Below are 13,647 nucleotides of genomic sequence, written 5' to 3' on the forward strand. Positions count from 1 at the left end.
CTCTTCAGCTCAAGGCTAGTGCTCTACCACTTGAGCCACAGTGCCACTTCCAGCTTTTTTTTTCTTTTCTGCTTATGTGGTGCTGAGGAATCGAACCCAGGGCCTCATGCATGCAAGGCAAGCGCTCTACCACTGAGCCACCTTCCCAGCCCTAGCTTCTTTATTTATGTATGTGGAATATGGCTATCTTTTCTTGCTTCCAGTTAGGACTGCTGGGGACAGGGCACCTTGAAGATGGTCAAAATTCGAACTTCTCAAAGTTAAGGATTCAACATTCCAGACTATAGACCAAGAAAGAGGAAAGGAGACAAAATGTAGTGACATGATCTTGAAGAATTAATCTATCATAGAGACAATATCTCTCTTTCACTCAGAGGCTCAACTGAGATACTGACATTTTCTCCGAGAGGGGCTGTAGTGTTTCAAGCCGTAGATCTTTTATCAGCTGTGAAGAGAGATTTAAAATATGCCACAATGCAATCTTGCTGTTGACCAGCCTAATTTTGTTGTTTATTTAATAAACTGGGAACCAAAAAATTAAAAAGGGTTGGATCCTATCCCAATCTCTTGGAAGTCCTGGATCCAGGGCCCTGCCAGCCGACTTGGAAGGTGTGATTCAGGCTGCAGGAAGGTGGGATTCGCGGGGTCCGAGGGCTTAAGCCTGGGGAGGGCTGTTGGGTAGCTCTGGCCTGCAGTAGCGCCAGGCACGCCCACAGCCACCTGGGGAGCTTGGGCGGGGCCTCTGGTGGGACGGGAAGAGCTGTGAATGGCAGGCGTGATCTGCGGTTGTGGGCGGGGCCTCGGGGATAATTGCAAGGGCGGAGTCGAGGAAGGAAATGCTCCAGCGGGCGAACCGGCTGGCTTCCGGGCACGGCATCCGGGCCTCACCGGAACTGGTGAGGCGCCTCTGCAAGCTGCGGGGCGGCGGCCGCCAGCGCTGCCTAGGGGCGGGAGCGCCTCGCTGGGAGTCGCCAGCCTTGGCACGGGTGCGGTGGGCGGCGCCGAGGCCCGTCCTTCTGTTGGTTTTGGTTTTTGCTTCCTTTTTTTTTTTTTTTGGTTCAGTTCAGCCCGAAAAGCGGAAGTGCTGGGTCCGGGCTTCAGCCAGGCCCCGGATGGTGCCCTGAAACCGGGGGCTTGGCAGACGCCCCTTGCTTACTCCCCGCACCCACCCATGGGAGGGGGACTCAGGGCACGCACGTATCGACGGTGTCGCCCAGGGGAAAGCTGGTTAGCTGTGTCCTAAGTTGGCATGTTGGGGGCAGGGTAGAGGAAGGCCGCCTTCCACATTCCCGAATAGAGTTTGACAGAGCCCTGGACCTCTGGGCTTCCAAGATGCCCACCTGAGAAGAGTCCAGGCCCCTGCCAACCTCGCCCACGTTCGACGCCCCTCATCCTGACTTCTGTGTCTTGTAGAGGTGCTTGAACTCAGTGAAGCAGAGCCTTGGGGGTTAGCTGGATGCCACAGCCCAGCCTCTTGATGCAGTCTGAATCCAGCCCGAGTGAAGAGGAGACCCCCTCTCTCTTGTGGGGTTTGGATCCTGTGTTTCTAGCCTTTGCAAAACTCTACATCAGGGATATCCTGGGCATGAAGGAGTCCCGTCAAGTGCCAGGTATGTGGCTAAGTCAGCCTGAAGGATGCTCTGTGCGTCATCTGCACCCCTGTCTCCCCTCTTCCCCACAGTGAAAGACAGCTGAGACTTAGGGCTTTGAGAAGAGCCTGCAACTCCACCTTAAGGAGTTATTTCTTTTAAGTTCAACACGGTCTGATTAAAAAAGAAAAAAAGCTAGCTGGCTCATGCCTGTAATTCCAGCTACTGGGGAGGCTGAGGTCAGGAGTATGATGGTTTGAAACCAGCCAAGGCAAGATGTTCATGAGAAACCCATCTCAACCAATAAAAAATGCAGTGGCAGCTGTTTTTCATCCCATCTAAATGGGAAGCGCAAATGTAGGGGGAGGGAAGGGGGAGGAAGCTCCATTAGGAAATAATGAAAGCAGTAGAACTAAGTGCATGACTTAAGTGGTAGAGTACCTCCTGCCAGGCAAGTACAAGGGCTAGTAATACCAAAAAAACAACCAACCAACAAACAAAAATGTCTGTAAGTTTTATAATGAGGAAAATGGTTTTGTTTTGTTTCCTAACTCATGCTAAGCTATTTCAGATTCTTTCCAGAAGTTTAGGGCAGCTAAATTTAAATGCTCAGTGTTTTGTTGTTGCTGTTGTTGTTTTAGGTTTGCTTTGCTTTACCAGACTAGGTATGCCTAGACTTTGCTGTGCCACTTACCTGCCCCAGGCATGTGATTCCCTTTGTATAAATGGATACTAACCATGCTTAATCTTATAGAGATGGTTTTGTTTTGAACTGAATTATCAGAATCAAAATAATACAAGGTCCCTGGAAGGAAGGACAACTTCTGGCTTGTTCAACTATGTAATCACAGCCTCTGTCTGTGGTGGGGTGGTCCCTGGGAAACAGCAACTGAAGCATGTAAAATTAAAAGGTTTTATTAGAGTAAGAGTTACTAGACATGGGCTTATCATACTTAATGATATGTCAATTCAAAGAACTCTGAGTCACTGTGGGTGGGCCTTCACTTGGTATAGAAGTTTGGTTAAACTCTCCCTTTTTTGTTGTTGTTGTTGGTGGTGATGGTGGTGATGGTGGTGGTTGTGGGCTTGACTTCAGGGCCTAGGCACTGTCCCTGAGCTTTTGTGCTCAAGGTTAGCACTCTACCCCTTTGAGCCACAACCCCACTTCTAGTTTTCTGGAGGTCAATTGGAGCTAAGAGTTTCAGGGACTTTCCTGTCCTGCTGGTTTTGAACCATGATCCTTAGATCTCAGCCTCTTGAGTAGCTAGGATTACAGGCGTGAGTCACCAATTGCCCAGAACTCGTAACTATTTTGAGTGAACCCTTCCAGTCAATGACTTTCTGAATAGCAAGCCATGAGTCAGAGTAGGCAAGAATTCAAGTAGCCAGTTTTAGTGGGATGATGTTTTGTGTAATTCTAGTTACATGTACAAATATATTTGGATGACCTTACACTAAAGCCTTTTGTACAGATTTCTCACCACACCTTTATTTCCTAATTATTCTTGGACATTTTTCCCCCCCTTTGGAAGGCAGCCAGCCTCCCCAATCCTTTTTCCATTTTCCAGAACAATCTGGTGATATAGATAGATATCATAGATCTTTTTGGGTCCGGACGTGGGGCCTGAACTCTGGGCCTGGGTGCTGTCCCTCAGCTCGTCAGCTCAAGGCTAGAGCTCTACCACTTGAGCCACAGCGCCACTTCCAGTTTTTTTTCTTTTTGCTTATGTGGTGCTGAGGAATCGAACCCAGGGCCTCATGCATGCAAGACAAGCACTCTACCACTGAGCCACCTTCCCAGCCCCCATAGATCTTCTCAGAAAGAAATTAATTCACACCAAATGCCAGTCTTGCTTAAAGATCAGTGAGTAGGTAAACATCAGGGACATCAGAGGGCTTAATCTTCCTTGTACAAAGGATGAGATTATGTATCTAAACCAAACTAATAAAAAACTAGTCAGTACTGATAATCATCATTCCACTGCTGGTAAGAGTGTTTCAGATACATTGTTTTAAAGGAAACCTCATGGGGCTGGGAAGGTGGCTCAGTGGTAGAGTGCTTGCCTTGCATGCATGAGGCCCTGGGTTCGATTCCTCAGGACATATAAGCAGAAAAGGCTGGAAGTGGTGATGTGACTCAAGTGATAGAGCGCTAGCTTTGAGCTGAAGAGCTGAGGGATAGCGCCCAGGCCCAGAGTTCAGGCCCCACGACCAGGAAAAAAAAAAAAAGGAAACGTCATGATTGATGCAAACATCAATCATAATTTTATATCTGTCACTGGATGATAGATGAGAAATTTCCCTCAGCTTGCCATTTTCTATTTAAAATCCTAAGTCCCTGAGATCCACTCATGGAAAGTATTTTAAGGTGTCACAGCAAACAAGGAAAACATTTCCCAAGGCAGAAGTCCTAAAAAGAATTTATTTTAGGGCTGGAAAGGTGGCTCAGTGGTAGAGCGCTTGCCTTGCATGCCTGAGGCCCTGGGTTCGATTCCTCAGCACCACATAAGCAAAAAGAAAAAAGCTGGAAATGGCACTGTGGCTCAAGTGGTAGAGTGCTAGCCTTGAGCTGAAGAGCTGAGGGACAGCGTCCAGGCCCAGAGTTCAGGCCCCATGACTGGACCCCCTCCCCTCCCCCAAAAAATTATTTTAGTATAGTAGTATAAAGTAGGGAGAGATAGAAAAGAGGGAGAAACAGTCCTACATACATAGAAATTAGGAGTAAAGGACTCAAATCTGTGGTCTTTTTGCTTTCTGTATTGGGAGAATACGCCCAAACCCTTAGAGAGTGGTTTTGGTTGGGTAATGTTTGTTTTATTGCCGTCCTAGGACTTGAACTCTGGGTCTGGACACTGTCTCTGAGCTGCTTTTACTCAAGGCTAGTACTCTACCACTTGAGCCACAATGCCATTACTGGCTTTTTCAGTTTATATGATACTGTGGAATTGAACCCAGGGCTAGCACTCTACCACTAAGATAGATGTTTTCTTTTCCCTACCCCACCCCCCAGTAAGCAAATAATTGGTTCTGTTGTGAACCCTATTTGGATAATCCCCTATAACCTGAAGATGGTGTCAGGTCCTACATGTTAAGTGTTCAGTCCCTAACTGCCCCAGTTGTGAACCCCAGGTCACTTCACTCTGTACTTCTGACCAACTGGCTATAAATCCCATGATCTCTTCTTGCTGGTTTGTCAATTTACTTAAGTGCCTCACAAAACTTAATTTTTTAAAGTCTTAATGACCACATAAATATCAGAAGAACAGTGCCACTGTCTCTCAGCGGAGCGCCTTTGAGCTCAATTCTCAGAAGAGATCTTTTGACATTGAAAGGAAATGGTCCTCTAATTATTTTTCAATGTGTTCAGCCATCTTCTTGTAAAAGCCAAGCATCTTGTTTGTGTGGTTCATGTTTCCATACATTTTGAGAAATGTCCTCTGTATTTCTGAGCAGCACATTTCCTTTCTTTTTTTTTTTTTTGGAGGGGGGGCGCAGTCCTGGGCTTGAACTCAGTGCATGGGCACTGTCTCTTCTTTTGCACAAGGCTAGCACTCTACCATTTGAGCCAGTGTCACTTCTGGCTTTTTCTGTTTATGTGGTACTAAGGCATCAAACCTAGGGCTTCATGCATGGTAGACAAGCACTCTACCACTAAGCCACATTCCCAGCCTAGCACATTTCCTTTTTTTGTTGTTGGTCCTGGGGCCTGAGCTCAGCCTAGGTGCCAGCCCTTAGCTCTTCAGCTCAAGGCTAGCGCTCTACTATTTGAGCCCACCACCACTTCCGGCTTTTTGCTTATGTGATGCTAAGGAATCGAACCCAGGGCCTCATTCATGCAAGGCAAGCACTCTACCACTGAGCCACCTTCCCAGCCCTACAAGATGGATTTCATAATGGTATTTCCACACATATATACGATGTTTTCTGATCAACCTCACCTCCTTCATCACTCTCTTCCATCCCACTTTCTCTTCTTAAAACAATTCAACAGGCTTCATTGTTCTACTTTCAAACATGTAAAGGACTTCCACTATATTCCTCCTCATTTACCCTCTATTAGCCCTTCCCCATATTTCCTCCTGAATGAGTTTTCTCAAGAGTTTTTTCTGTTGTTTTCTTCTGCAGTTCTCTTGTTCTATGATTGCTTTTAAGATAGTTTTTCACCTAGTCCCTTGAGGTTGTAAGGATTCGGTTGTGTCCTCAAGTAACTCTATCTCCTTAAAGGCTAGCATTGTCTGTCCTTGAGGTGGAAATTTATAGGGCCCATGTTTGTCCTTTTTGAGGAAGTTGCTGTGACCTCACTTGAAGATCTGTTCAGATTTTTCTGAAGTAACATCTCCAAGGTGACCTTAAAATGTCATTGGCTTGTGTGTACCTCTGTTTTGTTTTTTTTTTTGGCCAATCATTTCTCCCCATCTCAAAAATCTTAACATTTCATGAATGTTCTTTGGATCTATATTGTCCCCAAGCAATGTACATGTTCCTGAATAGGAACAACTCTCCTTAGGGGTTGATACAGTGACTTGGGCTTCTTTCCTTGTGTGGCCCCTGCCAATGTCAGCTCATGGCTCCCAAGGTTTCCCTGGTCTTCCAATTATCATCTTTAGATCACCTCTGCAGAGGAGAGGGGCCTGCTTTGGGCCAAATTTGCTGTTTTCTTCTTCAAACTACACCTGCTCTCCTAGTATCTTCCTGGCAAACAGGCTTCCAGGCTTCTTGCCCACACCTGGGACTTGGCATGAATGTAAAGAACCATTCCCTCTGTCTTGAAGGGAAAGAACAGAGCCATCAGCAATGTCCATTATTTTTTTTTTGGGGGGGGGTCCATGGGGCTTGAACTCTGGGCCTGGGTGCTGTCCCTCAGCTCTTCAGCTCAAGGCTAGTGCTCTACCACTTGAGCCACAGCGCCACTTCCAGCTTTTTTTCTGCTTATGTGGTGCTGAGGAATTGAACCCAGGGCCTCATGCATGCAAGGCAAGCATTCACCACTGAGCCACCTTCCCAGCCCCGAGCAGCAACATCCATTCTGGGGATCCTTTAGGTCACAGGACTCTCATACCTTGGAATCCAGAGATTCTGACCAGGCTTAGAAGTGAGGGAAGAAAGGCCAGATGCCTAAAGTGATCTTGGCTTCTTTATTTATAAGCCATATATTTATTTAAAAAGGGAAAGACTAGACATGCGCTGGTGGCTCATGCCTGTAATCATAGCTACTCAGGAGGCTGAGATCTGAGGATCACTATTAGAAAAGTCTGTGAGAAGGGGGAGGCTGGGAAGGGATGGAAGGGGAAACAAAGGAGGAGGCTACAATGCTTGATAAGAAATGTACTCATTATCTTGCCCATGTAATTGTAACCCCTCTGTACAGTATTTTCACAATTAAAAAAAAAAAAGAAAAGTCTGTGAGACTCTTGTCTCCAAATATAACTACTCAGAAAAAAGCCAGAAGTGGCACTGTGGCTCAAGTGGTAGAAGGCTAGATTTTAGCAAAATGAAGTTCAGACAATACACACCCAGGCCCTGAGTTCAAGTACCAGGACTAGCACAAAAAAAAGGCGGAGGAGGCCATCTGAAAGTGTGTTTCTGAATGTAAATAATCTAGCCTCAGTGGGAGAAAGATGCCAGAGATACTGGTGAGATATCATTGGTGCAGTTAACAGGAACACAGCTCACAGTATTTAAAGTGAAGCTAGGATCTCTGGTGGCATATGAGTGGCCTAGGAGAGAGACTACAGGAGCTAGGAGGTCCTGGAACTGCAAGCTTCTAAGGGTCCACCTTTTCTGTCTTGTCTCCAAGTCAGGAAAAGGAGGCTCTTGGTATCAGTGGTGTGCCCCCCTCTCTAGTTTCTCTGGTAGAAACTTGCCAGCCAGTGTCTGAAATCTAGATTTTGAAAACAGAGCTTAAAAAGAAGTTTTAGAGGTATAATCTGCTGACCTTTTTTATGTGTGATGGCTGGTTTTGGGATTTGAACTCAAGATTTAGGTGCTGTCCTTGAGCTTCTTTTGCTCAAGGCTAGTGCTCTACCACATAAGTCACAGCTCTACTTCCAGCTTTTTTGGTAGTTGATTGGAGGTAAGAGTCTCACACACTTTCCTGTTAGCCTCCTGGTAGCTAGTAGCTAGGATTTCAGGCATGAGCCACCAGCACCCAGTTTCTGCTGGCCTTTAAGGGTAGCCTTTTAGCTTTTTATAACCTGGATATCATCTGTGGGGTGGGGACCAGGGGGGGAGAAATGCATGCTTGCACTGTGTCAATACTGGGGGGCTCGAACTCCGGTCCTCACCAGTGCCCAGCTCACTTCCTGCTTTTTGATGGTTAATTGAAAATAATAGTCTCAGGATTTGTCTGCCTGGCTGGCTGCAAACCTAAATCTTCAGATATCAGCCTCCTATAACTAGGATTATAGGTATGAGATGAACTAAAAGACAAAAAAAAAATTTTTGTTTTCAAAGTTCTTACCAGTTTGTAGAAATGATAGCTGGTTTCTTAGAAAAGTACTGGTTTAAAGAGTACAAAGAAGAGCCAGGTACCGGTGCTCACGTCTGTAATCCTAGCTACTCAGGAGGCTGAGATCTGAGGATCACGGTTCAAAGCCAGCCCGAGAGACTCTTATCTCCAATTAACCATTAGAATGGGCTGGCAAGGTGGCTCAGTGGTACAGTGTTTGCCTTGCATGCCTGAGGCCCTGGGTTCGATTTCTCAGCACCACATAAGCAAAAAGAAAAAAGCCGGAAGTGGCACTGTGGCTCAAGTGGTAGAGCGCTAGCCTTGAGCTGAAGAGCTGAGGGACAGCGCCCAGGCCCAGAGTTCAGGCCCCCCCCCCCAAAAAAAAAAACTGGAAGTGGTGCTGTGGCTCAAGCAGTAGAGCACTCACCTTGAGCTGAAGAGTGCAGGGATAGTGCTCAAGCCCAGAGTTCAAGCCCCACAACCAAAAAAAAAAAAAAAGAATACAAAGAAGTCTTTCTCATGATTTACATTTTCTTTCCCAGTTGGTCAAGATACACTATTAAGTTGCTCCCATTTTGGGGTGGCTGTTTTCAGGCCCCTGGGAGCCATCTTCATGGAAGTACACTTTGTGTTCCCAAGTAAATTAAATTAAATGTTGGGTAGCACCACTTTTCTGCTCTAGTTCAGCTTCCCTAAAGCCACGCTGTCTGCTTCTAACCCTTGAAGAAAAGATCTCCAGATTTCTTGAAGTCTGCCATTTGTCAAGGGCTGCTCCTTACGACTAGAATGTCAGCAAACAGCATGCCACTGATTTGTGACCCCTCCTCCCACAAACATTTAATAAAGCAGAAAATATAATCATGTGTTATATAAACTTCCCTGTTTTCAATTTTAGGTGTATTTTTTTATAACAGGCATCCAATAAGACAGGTAGATATTGTGGGAACTGTCGTGAGAGTGAGAGAACGAGATTCTTTCTACAGTTATGGAGGTAAGAACAATTGTGTCTGAAACTGAGTTTATGTGTAAGGTTCTCACATAGCTGAAATTTGAATATATAAATCGGCACTGTCCCTGAGTCTCTCTGTGCTCAAGGCTTGAGCCACAGTGCCACTTCTGGCTTTTTCTGTTTATGTGATACTAGGAATTGAACCCAGGGCTTCATGCATACTAGGCAAGCACTCTACCACTAAACCACATTCCCAGCCCTATGCTGCAATTCTTCTACCTATATCCTCCCATGTAGCTGGGATTATAAACATGTTCCACCACACTTGCTTATTTGTTGAGATGGAGATCTCACTAAAATGTTTGCCCAGGTTGGCCTTAACCACAGTCCTCTCAATCTCTGCCTCCCAAGTAGTTAAGATTACAGGGATATACCATCAGATCTGCCTGCTTCAGTGTTTGTTGTTGTTGTTTTTGTTGTTGTTGTTGTTTTTGGCCAGTCCTGGGGTTTGAACTCAGGGCCTGAGCTCTGTCCCTGAAACTCTCTGTGCTCAGGGCTAGTTTTCTACCACTTGAGTCACAGCACCACTTCCAGCTTTTTCTGTTTATATGGTACTGAGGAATCAAACCCAGGGCTTCATGCGTGCTAGGCAAGCATTCTACCACTAAGTCATATTCCCAGCCTTTCAGTGTTTATTTTACCAAAGATATTGGTACTATTTTCCTCAAACATAACAAACATTTGCTAAGTTCCAACAGCATAGCCACCTGTGGGCAAGTAGGTTGTAATACAATAGAGTACATCCTTTCTGAATACCAGTGAGGAAATTATCATGTATTTCAGTTTATGAAGCACTTTTACATTCATTACTTCATGTTATTCTTTCTCTAATCTTTTAAAGTAGAAAAGACAGATGCTATCTATTTCTGTTTTGTAATCGAGAAAACTTAAGCCCTTGTAACTTGCTCCAGTGGAGCTCCACTGGGAGAGGTATGGGCCCAATCTACTGTTTACCAACCCCAGCTTGTTCTACTGTCAGCAGGTTGTTCTTTCCTTGTCACTTTCCTCTTACCCCAAATTAGCTAGATGTGGATTTTAGTTTTCTCATTTTTACATCGAATAAATAAGGCTGTTGTGGCCTGCAGGGTTGGCCCTAGAACCAGATCAGAATTAGGCCTGTGATCTAACAGGGCTGCGTTTGATCCCTTTGCCCATCAGGAAAAGACTTGAGAAGATCTATTTGCTCTGCAAGAAGTTTTTCCCTCTGAGTGGGTGGTGTGAGAATGACACATCTGTGGGCTGCGGGAGATGGCCATATGGAAGTCATTGAGAGCAGAAATGCATTTGTGACCTCATTCTTGTGTGGCCTGCTCAAGTGGAGAGCTGCTTCTTTCTCTGCTTCCTCAGGCCACCTGCCAGCTGGCCACCCCCTGCTGTCAAGAGGCCTGCTCCTCTGACCATCAGAGGCCCAGGCTGGGTGCTTCTGCTCACACTGACTTGTGCCAGAGCCTTGTAGGAAAGGACATGATGGTGTACTGCAAGGATGCTCCTCTTCTCTGGCACATGTAGATAGAAGTCAAGTCAGCAGCAGCCTCACGGACCATGGCACAGAGTTTGCTGGCAGGGGCTGCAAATCAAGGAGGTTGAACAGTGCCCATGGCTCACAGAGCACCTGGTAGCAACTCCACCTCTGACTTGAGTCTTGGGAGCTCCAGTCAAGACCAGAACAACCTCACATTTCCCAAGACAAGTGTTTATCTGCTCTCTTTCTTTTGACTTTCCATTATAAATTAAGATAAGATCCGCAGTTAACAAGAGATGAAATGGTAGGCCTAGAGGGGTTATCCTTTTTTTAGTGCCTAAGTGTTGTAAGAGTTTCTTAGATTTGTCTCCTGGCCTGCCTTAAAACTTCAATTCTTAGATCTCAGCCTCCTGAGTAATTAAGATTACAGGTATGAGCCACCAGTGCTGGGTCTTGATTTTTTGGGGGGGAGAGGGAGGGAGGATTGTTTATTGGAGATAAGATGTCTCACTGAGCCACCTTCCCAGCCCTGTCGCTGAGCTTCTTTTGCTCAAGGCTAACATTCTACCACTTGAGCCACAGCCCCATATCTGGCTTTTTCTGTTTATATAGTACTAAGAAATTGAAGTCAGGGCATGAATTCATGCATGCTGGGCAAGGACTCTACCACTAAGCCACATTGAGTCTTGGATCTAGCTTCCCAAGGAGGTCACTTTTAGCAGGGCAATGGAGGTAGGGTGAGGGAAATGTCCAATGCATTCTATTGAGGTAGTGTGTCATACTGACATACAAAGACACATGATTTATGCTGCTGTATAGTGAAGACTGTTTCCAAAGATAAGAGGGAGAGTTTGATAAGAGAATGGCCCTTGCTAGGCTGTTGGAAAAGATCATCATTCAGTGTGGCCAAATGCAATGATATGTGAGTTCACATGTGATTCTTCTCCCTTTCACGCTTCTCTTGCAGTGGATGACAGCACTGGAGTTATAAACTGCATCTGCTGGAAAAAGTTGAGCAACAGTGAGTCTTCAGCAGGTAATTTCACTTGCTTTCTTGCTTTGCTTTCCATCTAATATATCCAAAGCACAGTAACTCGCTCTGAAAACTGGCATGGACAGTTACTTCTCTCCTTCCCATTTCTTTATTTTATTCTGGTTTTGTTTTGTTTTGTTTTTTTTTGTTTTGTCCAGTCATGGGGCCTGAACTCTGGGCCTGGGCGCTGTCCCTCAGCTCTTCAACTCAACGCTAGCGCTCTATCACTTGAGCCACAGCGCCCCTTCTGGCTTTTTTTCTTTTTTCTTTTGTGGTGCTGAGGAATCGAACCCAGGGCCTCGAGCATGCAAGGCAAGTGCTCTACCACTGAGCCACCTTCCCAGCCCCTCTTTATTTTATTCTGTTGCAAAGGTGTTATACAGAGGGGTTACAGTTAAGTAACTGTAAGTAAGTTAAGTAAGGTAATGAGTACATTTCTTGCCAAACATTGTTACCCCCTCTGCTTTTCTCCCACTTTCCCTCCCCCCAACACTCCCCCCATGTTGTAAAGATGATTTCCAATGTAGTGTCTTTTAATATGGCAGTTGCATTGGTTCACCCTTTGTCCTTTTCCTCACCATTTTGTTGTTCTCTTTCCCTTCCCCAAAGCAGATAAATGTATACAGAAAACACAGGGTACCCAAATATTTACAAACAATATCATACTAAAGCTACCAGCAGGACTATGTTTATTGCAGCATTATTTACTATAGGTAAGATATGGAACCAACCCAGATGCCCCTCAGTAGATGAATGGATCAAGAAAATGTGGTATATATACACAATGGAATTCTATGCCTCCATCAGAAAGAATGACATTGCCCCATTTGTTAGGAAATGGAAAGGCTTGGAAAAAATTATATTAAGTGAAGGAAACCAAGCCCAAAGAAACATAGGTCCCATGGTTTCCCTTATTTGCAATATCTAGTACTGAGTCAAGCAGAAAAGGTCAGATAAGGTGATGTTAGGGAAATGAACCCTAAGATATATATTCAAATGTTTTTTTTTTCCTTCTTGGGATTGTTTCTAACACATTTATAAGATTATTTCTTTGTTGCTTTGTATGTCCCTCCCCCACAGTATAACCCCTGCTTTCACTGTATTTGATGTCGGTATAATTTGTGGAGGGGAAGGGGAAAACAAATTGTTTAAATAGGGATACAGGTGGACCCATTGCAACAATGAGATGTACAAGTCACTATGTCGAAAACGAACTTTACAACTTTGGTGCAGGTGGGAGGGGGAGGGGAGGAGGGGGGTGGGAGGATTGGGTGGGGGGGCGGGGGGAGGATGGGAAGGGATGGGAAGGGAAAACAAAGGAGGAAGCTACAGTGCTTGATAAAAAATGTACTTGCCCATGTAATTGTAACCCCTCTGTGCAGTATTTTCACAATAAAAAAAAGAAAAGAAAAGAAAACACAGGGTACCAAAATCAAAACAGTTGACAACAGGGGATTAAACCAAAGGGAAAAAAATGAAGAAAAAAAAGAAATAACTTCACATAGTACATTTTAAAAAACATTCTGGAAAGCAGTATGGAGGTTCCTCAGAGACTAAACAGAGTTCCCCTATGATCCAGCAATCCCTCTCCTGGGCATTTACCCAAATGATCACATACAAGACCACACTAAAGCTACCAGCACAACTGTGTTCATTGCAGCATTATTTACCATAGCTAAGATATGGAACCACCCCAGATGCCCCTCAGTAGATGAATGGATCAAGAAAATGTGATATATATTCACAATGGAATTCTAGTAGAAAGAATGGCATCACCTCATTTATAAGGATATTGAAAGACTTGGAAAAAAACCATATTAAGTAAAGTAAGCCAGACCCAAAGAAACATACGCTACTTGGTTTCCCTGATTATTTGTAATAATCAATATATGTGTAGGGTAGTCCTAGCAGAGGATCACAATAGCTCAATAGTTATGTACATATGACCGTATAAAATGATGCTAATTGAAATGAACTCCCATTTCTTTATTGCCTACTTTCTGCTATGTCTATGTGACTATGGAATGGTTCTTTAGCAATTCATTTTACCATACCACTTATTTTGTAAATCAAGAGATCTTAACCTTCTGGGTGCCAGTGGCTCAT

At 44.8% G+C, this 13,647-nt stretch overlaps 1 protein-coding gene across 4 annotated transcripts in view; it reads left to right on the forward strand.

Annotated features, from left to right (window-relative positions):
- The first annotated feature begins 1,082 nt into the window (after positions 1-1,082).
- The window catches only part of Stn1 (STN1 subunit of CST complex), a 37,188-nt gene continuing 24,623 nt past the window's right edge, over positions 1,083-13,647 (forward strand). For all 4 annotated transcript variants that reach the window (XM_042689667.1, XM_042689668.1, XM_042689669.1 and 1 more), the window contains exons 1-3: positions 1,083-1,610; positions 8,933-9,028; positions 11,476-11,544. In XM_042689667.1, the coding sequence (XP_042545601.1) occupies positions 1,457-1,610; positions 8,933-9,028; positions 11,476-11,544 (319 nt within the window). In that variant the 5' untranslated portion in view covers positions 1,083-1,456. The remainder of the gene's footprint in view (positions 1,611-8,932; positions 9,029-11,475; positions 11,545-13,647) is intronic.

Source organism: Dipodomys spectabilis, unplaced genomic scaffold (genome assembly GCF_019054845.1).
Source record: "Dipodomys spectabilis isolate Male_0828 unplaced genomic scaffold, ASM1905484v1 ptg000125l, whole genome shotgun sequence".
Lineage (NCBI taxonomy): Eukaryota > Metazoa > Chordata > Mammalia > Rodentia > Heteromyidae > Dipodomys > Dipodomys spectabilis.